The sequence below is a fragment of the Chionomys nivalis genome, chromosome 5 (genome assembly GCF_950005125.1).
Source record: "Chionomys nivalis chromosome 5, mChiNiv1.1, whole genome shotgun sequence".
NCBI classification, from domain to species: domain Eukaryota; kingdom Metazoa; phylum Chordata; class Mammalia; order Rodentia; family Cricetidae; genus Chionomys; species Chionomys nivalis.
The window spans coordinates 64,508,984-64,524,755 of NC_080090.1; the positions used below are offsets into that span (position 1 = coordinate 64,508,984).

At 42.6% G+C, this 15,772-nt stretch overlaps 1 protein-coding gene across 2 annotated transcripts in view; it reads left to right on the forward strand.

Annotated features, from left to right (window-relative positions):
* Soat1 (sterol O-acyltransferase 1) overlaps positions 1-12,957 on the forward strand; it is a 48,222-nt gene extending 35,265 nt beyond the window's left edge. The window contains exons 7-16 of one of the 2 annotated variants that reach the window (XM_057769985.1): positions 208-490; positions 1,470-1,548; positions 2,192-2,273; positions 2,657-2,702; positions 3,973-4,102; positions 5,695-5,792; positions 7,213-7,311; positions 9,392-9,527; positions 10,183-10,328; positions 11,631-12,957. In XM_057769985.1, the coding sequence (XP_057625968.1) occupies positions 208-490; positions 1,470-1,548; positions 2,192-2,273; positions 2,657-2,702; positions 3,973-4,102; positions 5,695-5,792; positions 7,213-7,311; positions 9,392-9,527; positions 10,183-10,328; positions 11,631-11,687 (1,156 nt within the window). In that variant the 3' untranslated portion in view covers positions 11,688-12,957. The remainder of the gene's footprint in view (positions 1-207; positions 491-1,469; positions 1,549-2,191; positions 2,274-2,656; positions 2,703-3,972; positions 4,103-5,694; positions 5,793-7,212; positions 7,312-9,391; positions 9,528-10,182; positions 10,329-11,630) is intronic. The other variant, XM_057769986.1, reaches the window with a different exon arrangement.
* The last annotated feature ends 2,815 nt before the right edge of the window (positions 12,958-15,772 follow it).

Sequence of the window (15,772 nt, forward strand, 5' to 3'; positions counted from 1 at the left end):
TCCATTGATGGACACCTAGCTGTCGTGAGCAGTGCTGTAATAAACACGTGTGACATGTTGATACCCGTGACCCTGGTATGTGAATGTTGCAGTATTTCTAAAAGTTGAAAGCTATGGATGTATATGTGTGTGAGAGAGAGCATTTTAAGTTCTGTACGTTCATTGCGTATCAATCATTCACTCCTTTTTACTTTTCTCCCTTCACAGGCTGGTACTTGAGTTCAATCTCCTGGCCTATGCCTTTGGCAAACTGCCTACTGTTATTTGGACTTGGTGGTCCATGTTCCTGTCTACACTCTCAATCCCCTATTTCCTGTTCCAACATTGGGCCCATGGCTACAGCAAGAGTTCTCATCCACTGATCTATTCCCTGGTCCACGGCTTTTTCTTCTTAGTCTTTCAGCTCGGAATCCTAGGTTTTATCCCAACGTATGTTGTGCTAGCGTATACACTGCCTCCAGCCTCCCGGTTCATTGTTATACTTGAGCAGGTAAGGACTCGGAATGAAGCTATGTCTACTTACCTAAGAACAATAATGATCCAGTACTGATGCTGTTATTAACTGAAGCTAGCACTGGATATGTGTTTATATGTATCTCAATACCATTATCTGTGGAATTGAAGGGATTTTGAGTCAGGGGCTCATGTTTATCCAGTTAACTTCTAATTTTCCTGCCATCTGCTCCCAAATCCTGGGATTGCAGGCACGCCGCCATGCTGTCTTTAGAATTGAAGTGTTTACCTGGGTCATATTTTAAAGAATTCATTCTACTTCAGTTATCTGGAGCTGAAATAAGTTATATGGAACTATTTTTGAAAAAAGTTTTGAAATACTTTTTGGAAAAGTTTTTGGATAAAGTGCTGAACTCACCATGTCCTCATGTAGCAACTCTTGTTGAAATGAGACATACATTTTAATTTGTTTGTCCTACACTCTGGGGATTTTCTGGCTTGTGTTGACCAATGGAAAGGAACATTGTTTGAGCCTTTCCTTTGCAGTGCCAGGAGAGTCAGGCGGGACCTCCACCACTGAGCTACACTCAGCCCTTGAACAGACTTTTTCTTTGTGGTTTTTTCATGACAGGGTTTCTTTGTGAAACAGTCCTGGCTGTCCTGGAACTCACTCTGTAGACCAGGCTGGCCTTGAACTCACAGAAATCCACTTGCCTCTGCCTCTTCAAGTGCTATGTTTAAAGGCATGCGCCACCACTGCCCAACCCTTGAACAGATTTTTAACTTCTCAATATTATATTTTTTTAATAAACAAATAAGACTTCTGTTAAGTACAAAATAATTGAAGTGATTACATATCTTTCTCTGCAAGGTTTTTTTTTTTTTTCCCTTTATAAAGGCTAACGAGTTGGTATGTGCAAATTTAAGTTTTGTGTGAATGTTACCCAGTGCAGTTTTGGAGTTACTTATAGGAGACAGACAGTGCTGGGAAACTGACTTCCCCTCTCCTTTGACAGATCCGTTTGGTAATGAAGGCCCACTCGTTTGTCAGAGAGAATGTGCCGAGGGTACTCAGTGCAGCCCAGGAGAAATCAGGTATGTAACTCTTCACCTAAAAGGACTATTGGTGGGATATTTAGTCTTTTTGCATGCTGGAATGACACTGTATTCTGTAGAATATTTTATTCTGTGCATGGGATCCATATTGATTTGGAAGACTCATTAGTTCCTGTTTTGTTTTGTCCCTTTATCTGCAATGCAAAAAAATGTATCTTTAGATTCCTGTAAATGGAATGTTCATAGCCTCATTCCACCTGTGTCTACTTACTTTGCAAATTGTAGCGTCCCCCTGTTTTTATCGTAGTCACGTAATGGCTTAAAGAGATTGGCAGTACCGGGTTATAGCATGAATAACAAGTCATTTAATAGACCAGGAAGAAAAATAGGAGCCAGGAGGTCATGCTGTTCTTCTCAGTTCTTCTTCTCTTATTCCTTCTTGTTTTCTTCCTCCTCCTCTTGCTCCTGCTCCTCCTAACCCCCCACCCGACCCCCAACAGGGTTTCTCTGTGCAGTCCTGGCTGGCCTTAACTTACAGATGTTCATCTGCCTCTGACTCCCAAATGTGAGTGCTGGGATTAAAGGCGTGCACCACCACTGCCTGGCCAGTCCTGTTCTTGCTTCCTTTTTCAGTTCTTCTAGTTTGCTGGGAGAAGTCAAAGTTCTTGTAATCCTTTTTTAGGCACAGTTCCAGTACCCACAGTCAACCAGTACCTGTACTTTCTGTTTGCTCCTACACTTATTTACCGCGACAGCTATCCGAGGTAACCTTGGGGGAGATGTGCAGAGCGCCAGAGGCGCTCCAAGTGAGGGGACAGCTTTGGAGGAGGGCAGTTCATACAGGGCTACAGAGAGTACTGAATGCCTTCAGTGGTCATTCTAGCGGCTGGTTCTAATGACTAATTCTTGACAGAATTACGTAATTTTGTTATGGTTTTGGTGTTAAGTTTTTGGTGGTGGGGGGTTGGAGATCAAATTCAAGGCTTTGTGGCATGCCAAGCTCACACACTGTCCTGCTAAGCTATTCCATTATTCCATAAATGATTCTGTGTAGAAAAACATCGTTAGGTTATTTACGTTGTAGATAAAGGACAGAATAGAAATAGTTCATTGCTTATTACAGAGAACCCGTTTTTCTTCTTTTCAGGACTCCTACTGTAAGATGGGGTTACGTTGCTATGCAGTTTTTACAGGTAACTTTTTAAGGACTGCTTAACATGATGATTGGTACATTTTATTTTTTATAATTTTTTTTTATAATTTTTATTTATTAAAATGGGCCTTTTTAAAAGTGCATGCTTTATTTTATGGTCATTGTCGTTTTGTCTACATGTGTATCTGTGTGAGGGTGTCAGAAATCCTGACACTGGAGTTACAGACAAGTATGAGCTGCCATGTGGATGCTGGGGATTGAACCTGGGTCCTGGAAGAGCAGCCAGTGCTCTTAACTGCTGAGCTATCTATTCAACCCCATAAATCTTTTTGATATGGGATTTCTCTATTATGTAGCTCTGACTGTCCTGGAACACTCTGTATAGACCAGGCTGACCTCGAATTCACAGATGTCTCCCGGCTTTTGCCTCCCAAGTGCTGGATTAAAGACGTGGCCATTATGGCTGGCCCTTTTTTAAAAAAATAAATAAATAAATAAATAAAAATAAAAAATTTATTTAAAATGTTGAGCCAGGGGTGGTGACTCATGCATTTGACCTTAACACTTGGAGGAGGAGTTTTGAATTCTGTAATCAACCAGGACTTGACTATAGTGAATACCTGTCTCCAAAACCTAAAAGTTGGTAAAGTATGTCATGAGCACTTCAAGAATGCTCTCTGTTAAGGCCAAACCTTTTAAGCTACCCCAATGCAGGCGGTGTGTGTGCTTTGCACATTAAAGGAGAGTATTTAAATTAAGGTAATTTTGTTTGGTTATTTTAGTAAGAACCTAGATAGATTTCCTTTTCCCTTTTCTGGGTGGTGGTGTATGTGTGGGGGTTTGCTTTGAACCCCCATTTCTTCCTCACTCATTTTGAGAATCATAAATCCCAGAAACTCCCATTTTAAATTCTATTTAAGCCAAATACTCAGCTGTAAAATGAGTGATTTTATTGCAGGATTCATAAACATGTTCTTCATAGTCTTCTAAAAATGCGATTTGGGCCAGGTGTGGTAACGTGTCTGTAAACTCAGTACTCAGGATGCTGAGGCAGAAGGATTGTTGAGTTTGAATCCAGCTTGAGCTACATAGCAAGATGTGATCTAAAAAGAAGTAGTTTAGTAAATTATTAAGAAAAGTCCTGGTGGAAATGAGGCTTGATTATCTCTCTGAAGGAGTGGGGCCATCCTCTATATACTGGGGTTTAATGAAATATGTGTAAGCATTAGTTGTATGTGCATTTCCTTTGGAGGAAGACATGTCCTCCTTCTTTTTATGAAGCCATCATTGTTTTCTTTGTTGTGTTCCAGGTTTTTGGCTGCCTGTTTTATGTATACTACATTTTTGAGAGACTTTGCGCCCCATTGTTCCGGAATATTAAACAGGAGCCCTTCAGCGCTCGTGTTCTGGTCCTGTGTGTATTTAACTCCATCTTGCCAGGTAACCTGGGCGCTCCTTAATTTGTCCATCCATATATATAGTCAGGAAGACAGCAGGAAGCTGCCCTCTAGGTACCTTCAGTTCCCTGCTTTTTCCTGTGAACTTAGCTCCACATAAACCCACCCACCACTTCTTCATCTGCTCCAGAAGTGAAAAGCCCTCCTGGTTTCACTTCTCACTTCAGTCTGCTTCCTCCGGCAGTGTTATGTCCACATTTATGTGTTTTTTCCTTTTCCTCTTTGGTTCTCTATAATCTCTACTCGCACCTGACCACCAAATACCCAAACCTAAAGTCGCCAGTAACCTCTTGATGCTAAACCGGATAGGTGGTTTAGCTGTTTTCCAGACTGACCTCTAGGAGACACAGGATGCACTGGCCACATTTTGAAGTCTCAATTGGCCACTTTCTTATCTTTCTTCTTTTCATCATGCCTTGTCTCTTAGTTTCATTCGCTCCACTTACTTTTTCTGGTAACACACAGGTTACCACTGTGCCAGTGCTGAGGACTCAGCTGTAGACACACAAACTCTGTACTTCAGGGAGCTTGCGCTTCAGAGCTTCTTTGACTTAGCCTGGTCTCTGCTTACTACTGATGTCACCATCTCCCTTTCCTGTCTTTTAGATGTCCCTAGACATGGATACACACACACACACACACACACACACACACACAAACTTACCTCACTTGACTGCAAACTCCTTGAGATTAAGGATCATATTTTAAGATTATTTATTTATTTATTTTTTTTGCATATTAGTGTTTGCCTGAATGTATGAGTACCATGTGCTTACAGTAGCTTTGGAGACCAGAAGAGGGTATCGAATTCCCTGAGACTGGAGTCACAGACAGTAGTGAGCTACCACGTGGGTGCCGGAACCTCTGTAAGAGCAGTCTCTGCTCTTAACCACTGAGATCTTTCCAGCCCCAAGGATCATATTTTAAAGCCACTTTTAGTTTATCCTGTCCTGTCCAGCAAACACTGTATGAATCTTTTTTGAATGAAACAGGTGGGCATGCAGTGGTTATTTCCCAGTACAGTGTGAAAGTCCCATGTACATAGAACAGCCTGGAGGCTTTGTTTCTCATGTTAGAGATGGCATGCAGCATTGGGCACTGGAAATGTGCTGGAGAATAAAAAAAAATACTGTCTGGAGAAAAGTAATGGGAAGGTCTTTTGACAGAAGGACAGATAGAAAGGCCTGGGAAGGATTTTGGACAGAAGGACAGATAGAAAGGCCTGGGATATCTTGGAATGTCAGAAGTCCTGTTGTAGGTGGTGTTTGCACCCAGGGAGAGTTAAAAGGTCTTGTGTACCAAGTTCAGCTATATGTCCAGGCATTTCTTTAAAACAGGCTGGAATCACCTATTTTCTGTCAAAATAACATAGAAATAAATTATCATTTTTAAAAAGTAAAACAAGAGAACCCCTAGCTTTCCAAAGTGTACTACTGTATCACCTCTGGAGTGGGTGACCTGGATACCAGCAGGCTTTGCGGCAGCATCCCAGGTAAAAATACACTGGTGTGTTGTTCATGACGGCAGGCTGTAAGCTGTTCGGAAGACTCTTCAGATTGTCGCTCTTCTTTTCAGGGGTGCTGATGCTGTTCCTTACGTTTTTTGCCTTTTTGCACTGCTGGCTCAATGCCTTTGCTGAGATGTTACGCTTTGGCGACAGGATGTTTTATAAGGTATTATATACTTGCTCTCATCTTTTCATGCTACGTTTTCTCTCTAATATCTGTATTTAAAACAGGATTCCTCTGTGTAGCTGTGACTGTCCTGGAAGTCACTGTGTATGTAGACCAGGCTGACCTTGAACTCATAGAGATCTGTCTGCCTCTGCCTCTGCCTCTGCCTCCTGAGTATTGGGATTAATGGCATGCACCACCATTCTTGGCATTTCTAATCAATTAGAAAAAGAAATTATTGGGATTGGGGGGTCAGGGCACACATGTACCACGAATGCATGTGTGTTTGAGTCGTGCTGTAAGGCTTGGCCTCCTGAGCTAGCCTGCCTGCTGTCACGTTCCACTTATTTCCATATTGCTAAGTCTTGAGCTTTGTTGACAGTATTACCAGCTTTTTGACACAAATTTCATGAGATAATTTTATTCTCCTAGTCTCCACAATGTTAAGTCTGAAATTCTGATTCATGTATAGTTAGAGTAACCTACTGACACCTGTTCCCTTTGGATAGCAAGTGACTGCTGTTACATACTCATCAACTCAGCACTCAGGAGACTGAAGCAGAAGGATTACCACGAACCCCAGGCCAGCCTGGGCTATAGTAGAGTAAAAGCTTGTCTTGGCCTTTCTTCTTCCCACCCCCACAAAGAACATATGGCCTCGGTTGGCTCCTGAGAGTACTGGTGATTGCGGTAGGAACTGTTTACCAGAGGGCGTTATGCCAGCTCCTCACTGGGCCTTTCAAATGGCTGCTGGATTTTATGAAGTGGCCTCAGCAGGTTAGCCCATTTAAAACTGCTGAGTGGTTCCCAAGGGAAATAAATGGCTTCCTTCATTTCCAAAGATGTTATTTCTGCTTCAAATGGTATTCTTAGACTTCTAAAGCTGGCCATGTCACGTTTTATTGTTCCGACTTCATCTCCACCACTCCTTTCTCAAAGACAATAAATGTGGATGGCAGATTTTGGATGTCTGATTCTCTTAATGTCTTACCTTCAAATTGGGAGCAAGAAATACAAAGGGACATTAGAAACCACCACCTCACTCCCTTCATAATTAAATGTTTCCTGGTCCCAGTCAGCCTGTTCACATGCGTGCTCAGTTCTCTATGTTTAACAAGGTAGAGAGGAAGTTTACTGATAGCTGCGGAGGCAAACATTAGACGTAAATGGTTGTGTGTTATGTAATCCATCATAACATATTTGATAATGAGACAAAATGCCCTCAGAGTCTTAAGCTATGTTTAGCTCTAACATACATTAGTATTGACTACTAACTGCTCAAATGCCTTTTGAGATTCTAGCATCAGTGTGTGGGCTAACAATTTTATCATAATGACGACCTTCAGGCATTTTGTCAGGCAGTACTCTTTGGAATGGCCAGGGTGTTCGCTGTGTGTGACTACGCCTTTCCCTCTCTCAGGACTGGTGGAACTCTACGTCGTACTCCAACTACTACAGGACCTGGAACGTGGTGGTCCACGACTGGCTCTACTACTATGCGTACAAGGACCTGCTCTGGGTGAGCAGCAAGACCTGGTTGATGCTATGTGAGAGATGGGGGTTCTGAGGGCCTGGAGAGGTGGCTCAGTGGCTGCTGTGAGTACTTGCTGCTCTTGCAGGGAACAGAACCCACACTGGGCAACTTAAAACCACATGCAACTGCAGTTCCAGGGGATTAGATAACTTCCTCTGGCCTCTGCATGTATCTGTATGCATGTGGCCTATGCATATACACATAAAAATACTATAAGTTAATCTTTATGAAAAAGTCCAGCATGGTGGCACACACCTCCCAGCACTTGGGAGGCAGAGGCAGGTGGATCTCTGAGTTCAAGGCCAGGCTGATCTGTTGACTGAGTTTTCTGTCCCACCTGGTCCTGTAGCCTTTCAGTCTCAAAGAAACACACAGAGGTCTACATTAATTATAAACTGATTGGCCTATTAGCTCAGGCTTCTTATTAACTCTTGTAACTTACATTAGCCCATAATTCTTGTCTGTTAGCCACATGGTTTGGTACCTTTTATCAGGGAGGTGTTCTCATCTTGCTTCCTCTGTGTCTGGCTTCCTCTGTGATGACAGCATACTGAACCTTACCTCTTCCCAGAATTCTCCTATTCTGGTCACCCTGCCTATACTTCCTGCCTGGCTACTGGCCAATCAGCGTTTTATTAAAACAATACAAGATCATTGCCCCGCAGCACTGGCCTACATCCTAAGGGCTACACAAAACAAACAAAAGTGGAAAAGCTAGCCAAGCAAGCATGAAAGAATTGTGTTTAAATAGTGTTGCACAACTGGGAAATGATGTGTTTAATCGCCACTGAAGAAGGTGTTATAATTTCTTGTCCATTTTCTTAAAGTTTCCACAGAGAAGAACCTGTGTTCTGTGAATGTTACTGAGCATGGAAACCATTATGTACATCACTAGGACAAAATCATGCTTTTCTCTGAACTTCACTACCTGGCTACAGAGTTACAATTCTTAGAAATCTGTGTAGGAAGCCTGGCAGTAGTGGTACATGCCTTTAATCCCAGCACTCCAGAGGTAGAGGCAGGTGGCAGGCAGATCTCTGTGAGTTCAAGACCAGCCTGGTCTACTAGAGCTGGTTCCAGGACAGGCTCCAAAGCCAAAGAGAAACCCTGTCTCAAAAAACCAAAAAGAAAAGAAAAAGAAAAAAAAAATCTGTGTAGGAACTGAAGTGATCCATCTACCAAGGACCTTTAGGAATCTCATTGTCCACAAATAATCTTCTAGCGCCCCCCCCCCCCAGCTCTCTCCCTTACCCCCAATGGCATTCTCTTACTCTTCACTTGTGCCCTTCTCCCTTTGTAGACCAGCAGATATCCCCTCTCCTCAGCCCACCACACCCACTTTCATTTGGATTTGTTTGTTAAAAATAGAGAGCTACTGTGAATTTTCATCCCTTCAACCAGAGACTCTATTATATAAGCCATGTTTTGGAGCATAATGTACTCAGAGTAACTAAGTATAGCTTGTACTTCTCGTTAACACTGGTGACTCTGAAGCAATTTTCATTGTTAAGCAAGAGTGTGTCATCTGCCTCAGTGACTGACAGCTAAGGAAACAGGCGCGTGTCAGACTGAGTTCTCCCACTCACATTGAAGTCCCATGTTGGGCTGAGGCAAATCTTTTTTTTTTTTTTATTTAAATCTTCGTTCTGGGAGGGGTGCTTGCCCAGTGTTTTATACAGTGTCCCTCTGACGGATGAAATTTGAACCTGGTATGGTCACGTGAGCACTTGGAAGGTGGAGGCAAAACGATCAAGAGTTCAAGACTAGACTGCAGTACATGAACCTGGCTCAACAGTGTTTCTCGAGCTTTTCAGAATAGCATCACAACCTGGAAACCAGGCCCTCAACTCATGAGCCTTTAGGCAACACTTCATATCCAAACTAGAACATTGAGCATGTTTTTGTAATTATTTTTGATAGATTTGGATTAACCTAAGGTATAGGCTTAGAAAGTCAAATATAACTAAGTAGGTGCCTTTAGTGCGTGGTAATCATCTCTTATTGTTCATGCTTACTATTTATTTTTGAAGTTACTAACTCTTGGATATTTTCTTTTGTACCTTAGTTTTTCTCGAAGAGGTTCAAGTCTGCCGCCATGTTGGCTGTCTTCGCCTTGTCTGCGGTCGTGCATGAATACGCCCTCGCTGTCTGCTTGAGCTATTTCTACCCAGTGCTCTTTGTCCTCTTCATGTTCTTTGGAAGTGAGTGATGTGGCCTGTTGTGGGTGCTGGCTGCTGCGCTAACGGAGACAGCGAAACGGGAAGGAAACTATGACGTCACTTTAGAGAAGCTAGGTGGTCATACCATTTCAGGGCAGCCTGTTAGCCAGGGTCAGAACACTGATGGAGTAATTCAGTGCAGTTGTGTCTGCAGGTGTTTACACACTGGAGGGAGGATGTAAAATAGGTGGCCTCTTGGGGACCAGTCACAAACACTGTCACTGCAACTCCTGAGAACAGTTTCATGTTTGAGTGTCTGGAGAGGAGTCCATGAGATCATGAGATTCCTGGCGTGAGGCCAGGCAGTGGTGGTACACACCTTTAATCCCAGCACTTGGGAGGCGGAGACAAGCAGATCAACTTGATCTACAGAACAAGATCCAGAACAGGCTCTAAAGCTACAGAGAAACTCTGTCTTAAAAAAAAAAAAAAAAAAAAAAAACCAAAAAACTCCATGAAATGTATTTTTTATTTGTTTCTAGTTAGCATCATTTACTTGTAGAGTAAGTGAGCAGGATGAAAGACGCCCATGAATGATTGGTGTCACTGCTGACAGTCAGCCGCAGGTCTCTATCTGAGTCCTAATCCCTGGTGGACTGTTTTGATAACTGTATTTTTGTTCTCTTTCTAACTTCAGTGGCTTTTAACTTCATTGTCAATGACAGCCGGAAAAGGCCGATCTGGAACATTATGGTATGGGCTTCTCTTTTCCTGGGCCATGGAGTCATTCTGTGCTTTTATTCTCAAGAATGGTATGCCCGCCAGCACTGTCCTCTGAAGAATGTGAGTTGCTTGTCCAGCTTGGGTGTCACCCCTGATGTAAGGGGGATGGGGCTGGGGTGTGGTATTAGTTATCCCCTGATTTAAGGGGGGGTGGTATTAGTCACCCCTGATGTAAGGAGCACATAATACAAAGGGTGTGTGGTAGTGGAGAGTGTGAGGCTGAGTCGAAAGGAAGGAGGCAGAACATGAGCATCCATTACCTCCCAGTCTGACTGTTCCCTTGAACAGCTCATTCCTTTGCCTTTCCTCATTTAGCTCCCCGGTTCTTCATATTCTTCTTTCTTTACCTTGCTGTGATTTTGTATCTCCAGACTTTTCCCAAGGACACACGCATCCTTCATCTGAAACAGGGATATTTTTTATCTCTGTCCCTCCAAAAGTTATAAGCTCTTCTAAAGAATGTCAGACACCACTGATGTCTGGGACTGGATTTCCTTTGATTTTACCAATCTCTTCATTCTTCCCCCTGTGGTTAGTTCAGGTTTTGTTTTTTAGCCTATAGGTGACTAACTCCATTTGCATGTGGCTGAGATTCCCTCTTGATATGTCTTTCCTGGGTATTTCTCCCAGGAACCGTAACTGAGCGCAGATACCCACACCGAGTTAAGAGTCTTCCCCACACCTCTGCATATGCTGTCTGCTGTCACACAGCCCTATTCTCCCTCCCCACTTCCTGTCGAGGCCTCTGTCCCTGTCATGCTGTTCTTTATACTTTACACTCAGGTCCTACAGGTCAGATTTTATTCCTCCACTGAGATTCAGTTTGGATGCTGTACTTGCCATGGAAACTGTGAATTCTTTTTTTTTTTTTTTTGGATTTTCGAGACAGGGTTTCTCCGTCCTGGAACGGAAACTGTGAATTCTTGTTCCATCTTCCCTGTTTTGGAACTTGTAAAGTACTTGATATTGAAGTGGATCACTAACTTAAGACCCCGTGTTTTAGTCATATGCTCATGCTCTATTATCCTAATCCTACCTCTAGTTATAGATTTTAAACTGAAACTGAATTTTGCTAAAATAAGGTATCAGGATGTTAAGAGACACGGTTCCTCCTTACTATATGATCCATGGTCTATGGAGTGGAGTGGACTCTTTACAAAAATTCTCAGTTGAATTAATTGGCGTCATTGATAGAAAACATCTCAACATCTTTTGAAACAGGGAGTTTCTCAACCCTTAAAGGGCAGTGAAGTGCGGGGGCAGTTTAAAGAGGTACAATGTGTAGCATTGAGCTGCCCAGACCTAGTCCACATGAACTGTGGTCATAAGTGAACCATTCTTCTGTTGTTTCTCCCATCTTAGCCCACATTTCTGGATTATGTCCGGCCGCGTTCCTGGACTTGTCGGTACGTGTTTTAGAAGTCTGGACTCTGCCTCCGTTCTTGCCAACGAGGAATGGATATTCTTCCTGATCCCCGGCTGGTCATCGTCAGCGGTCACTGCATATTTCTATCCACGTTTTTTGGACCGCTCCAGCCTTTCCCTATGACTGACCTGAAGCTGGCCTTGAGTCACTTCATGGTTTTTTTTTTAGTTTGTTTCCTTTTGGGGAGAAGGAGGACCAATAGCTGAGGTCATGGCGGGTTTTTGCAGGGTTATGTCAGCTCACGCGTTGGTAGTTTTATCTGTTTATTTCCTTGATTCTGTCCAACGAGAGACCAAACACATCTTGGCCATGAATTAGCCAAAAACACTTAGGAAGAAATCATTTCAGTACCTCTGGCTTTGAAGGTTTTTTTTTTTTTTCTATCATGCACACTATTAGGAGGTCAGCTAGTTAACTGTGTGCAATTGGGGAGAAATAAATGTTATTTCTACTAGAAAGAGAGAAAATACCTATTTCCCAAAGATAATCTTGATATGCTTTCTGCTCACATCTTTTGTTGCTATTTGGCTTTGCTTTATCTCTGTGCTGGGAATAGAATCCAGGGCCTTGCCCAGGGCAGCACACTGAGCCACACCCCAGCCCCCATGTTGTATTTTTCTGAAAGTCCTGGTCTACTTTTTTTTTTTTTTTTCTGTATAAACTGTGATTTTGTTTTTGAAAAAATTAGCAGCCTTTCACCTTCAATGCTGGTACAAATTTAAGGGTCCAAAGTATGAAGGGAAAAATATATTTCCTTTCAAAACTTGAGAAGTCATTTTAAAACAGATTCACTAAGCTGGCCATGTGTTTTATTTATGCTTTCAGAAGTTTTGTAGAAGATTTTATTGATTTTTTTTTTTCCCTTTCTTTTTAGAGGCAAGGTCTTGCTATATAGCCCAGGTTAGTCTTGAACTTGCTATGTAGCCCAGGCTGGTCTTGAACTTACTCTGTAGCCTAGCTGACCTTGAGTCCCTGTCCTCCTGCTCCCAATTGCTAGTTCCGAAGAAGATACCACCACGCCTGAAGATTTTTCTTTAACTGTTAAGTTGTTTTTAAGTATTCTTTTGGTACAGTTGCTTTATTGTCTAATAACTAGGAACTTTCCTTGTTGTATAGACTAGTGAGTCCATAATGGAAGTATTAATCTCTCTATTAATACTAAATGTCTACTAGGATCCAGAAGCTGGCTTCTGAAGCATCTGTCCCATCATTATACTTTAACAGTATATTTTTAGATTAAATAAATTTCTGTATGATCTGTAAGGACATGTACTCCTTATGTGACATTTCCACGGTCTGCAGTACCCATTCCTGGTGTGGCGGAAGGACCCGCTGTGCTTGTGAGCGTGGGTATTGTGTGTGAGGACTGCACATTGCAAGGGGTGTCACAGAACTGCAGTTCAGCCTCCTGCCCAAAGAAATGAGCCTTACAAGGTGCTACCACATGGATTGTTCATGGCACAGCCATTTGAGTCTTTGCTGGTATCCTGGCAACTCTCTATACGGTTTTGCGAAGTGTTTTCAGAGTGGTTTTAAAAATCATTTTGAGTCTCACAAGAAGATAATGGAGAGTTCCTTGATGATCACTCTTGACTTGGGCCACGTGTATGTCTCCTGCTTCTGCACCTGCTGTGTTCAGAGGCTCTGAATTCAACTCTACCTTCGGCAGACTCAGTTTCTTTCTGGTCCCAAACGGGTGGTCAGTATTGTCCCAGAATCATTACCCCCTGAACAACACGCTGTGAACGGAGCCTGCTAGTTCTGGCCTGTGTCTTAAAGAGTGAAGTGAGCCAGTCACTCTCTCAATTTTTTTTATTTTGTTTTGTTTTGTGTTTTGAGACAGGGTTTTTCTGTGTAACAGCTGTTGCTGTCCTGGAACTCACTCTGTAGACCAGGCTGGATTTGAACTCGCAGAGATACACCTGCCTCTGTCTCCCAAGTGTTGGGATTAAAGGCGTGCACCACTACTGGCTAAACTAAGTCTCTTCTGTGTGTAATTGCATTTTGAATGTAATGAGAGAACAGAATGGTCCGAAAGTTGCTTATAAACCAGTCTTCTGCAGCAAGGGGATGGGATTTCAGGGTGCCCCATTCTGGGAAGTGCTGTGTGTGCATTTTCAGAAAAGGGTGTTACTCTGTAGCAGTATTGAATTTTGCAATTGTTGGACCAGTCAGGGCTGCTCTTCCCCCTCACCCACTCTTTTTGAGACAAGGTCTTTTTCTGCAGCCCAAGCTGTGATGGACCTCATATTCCCCTGCCTCAGCCTCCTCAGGTGCCGGAGTTTACAAGCATGTGCTGCCACACCCAACAAGGCCTTTCCTTAGGGATGCATTTCCTGCCAAGATTTTAGGTGATCAGCATGTGTGTAGGACTGCAAACCACTTAGAACTGTAAGATTGTCTTAAACTTCAAAAGTCCAGACCCCTTGAGGAGGCGGATGCTCTGTGAGAGAAGACTGGCCTGGCAGCCATGTGGCCACTTTGTTGGTTGCCTTAGCAGGACCCTCGTCTTCAAATTACTGTATGAACCCTTTAAAGAAAATAAAACCCAGACTTCTTGGTAATGGTGTGCTCCAAGCAGGTTCCTTTATTGTGCCAATGGGTGGAAACTGATTTCAGTTAAGAATGAGACTGTCTACAAAGTAAGGGATGTAGTATTTCCTTGAAGCTTGAATGATAACTGATTTTAAGTGACCATTACAAGAGAACCACTTTATGAGCAGTTTCGACTTTGCATTTAGATGTCTGTTTTCGTCTTTTACTACCTCTGTATTGGATGTTTTTATTCTCAATCCTAGATAGAGGGGGAGGGGCAAGTTTAGTTTGTTTTTTTGTTTTGTTTTGTTTTGGGTGGTGGATTAATATATTAAAATTGCCTGGATAATGTTGCTTGCCTCATGTTAGAATTTAAGTAAAACATCAAGACCTTGCTTTTTGTTGTTTTGTTTTGCACATGGTTTCTCTACATAGCTGTCCTGGAACTCAGGTATCTGCCTTCCCAGTGCTGGGATTAAAGGTGTGTGCTACTACACCTGGTTGGGGCTGCTCTTAACTTGTCAGTAGCTGCAATATTTGGCAGTGGAAAAAAAAAATGTATGACTGTTTCTGTTATTTTTGGGGTAAAAGTTGGTGATGTTGTCAGGTTAAGAAAGTACAATGTAAGCTGGACAGTGGTGGTGCACTTCTTTCGGCCCAGCACTCGGGAGGCAGAGGCGGGCGGATCTCTGAGTTTGAGGCCAGCATGGTCTACAAGAGCTAGTTCCAGGACAGGCTCCAAAGCATGTAACTGGGTGGTGTTAGTGCAGACCTTTGATCCAGTACTTCAGACACAGATGTATCTCTGAGTTTGAGGCCAGCCTGGTCTACAAAGTGAGTTCCAGGACAGCCAGAGCTGTTAGACAAAGAAATCCTGCTTGAAAAGCCAAAAAAAAAAAAGTACAACCTAGAAATAATCTGTATTTGCAAACAGATTGTTATAGAACTAATTCATTTAGGATACATAACTTGTTTTGAAACTCTAAAATGAACTATTACAGGCTTCCTGGGCAAGTCATATGTACTTGAAAATCACTCACGTGGTCTATATAACCTTAAAAGACGGCATTTATTTATTTGTTGCCAAGAGAGCTCATTAAAAAAAAAGATCTGTTCCAGGACAGGCTCCAAAACCACAGAGAAACCCTGTCTCGAAAAACCAAAAAAAAAAAAAAAAAAAAAGATCTATTTTGCAAAGTATAATAAATTTTGAGGGGCTGGAGAGATGGCTCAGAGGTTAAGAGCATTGTCTGCTCTTCCAAAAGTCCTGAGTTGAATTCCCAGCAACCACATGGTGGCTCACAACCGTCTGTAATGAGGTCTGGTGCCCTCTTCTGGCCTGCAGCCATACACACAGACAGAATATTGTATACATAATAAATAAATAATTGAAAAAAAAGAAATTTTGAGGCAAGTCCAATTTCATGTTTGTGGGAGGGGGTGAAGCTAAAGAGCAGTTATCAACCTGTGGGTCATGACCGCTGGGGTGGCAGAACAGTTCTTTCCCAGGGTCACCTTCGACCATTGGAAAGCACAGATACTT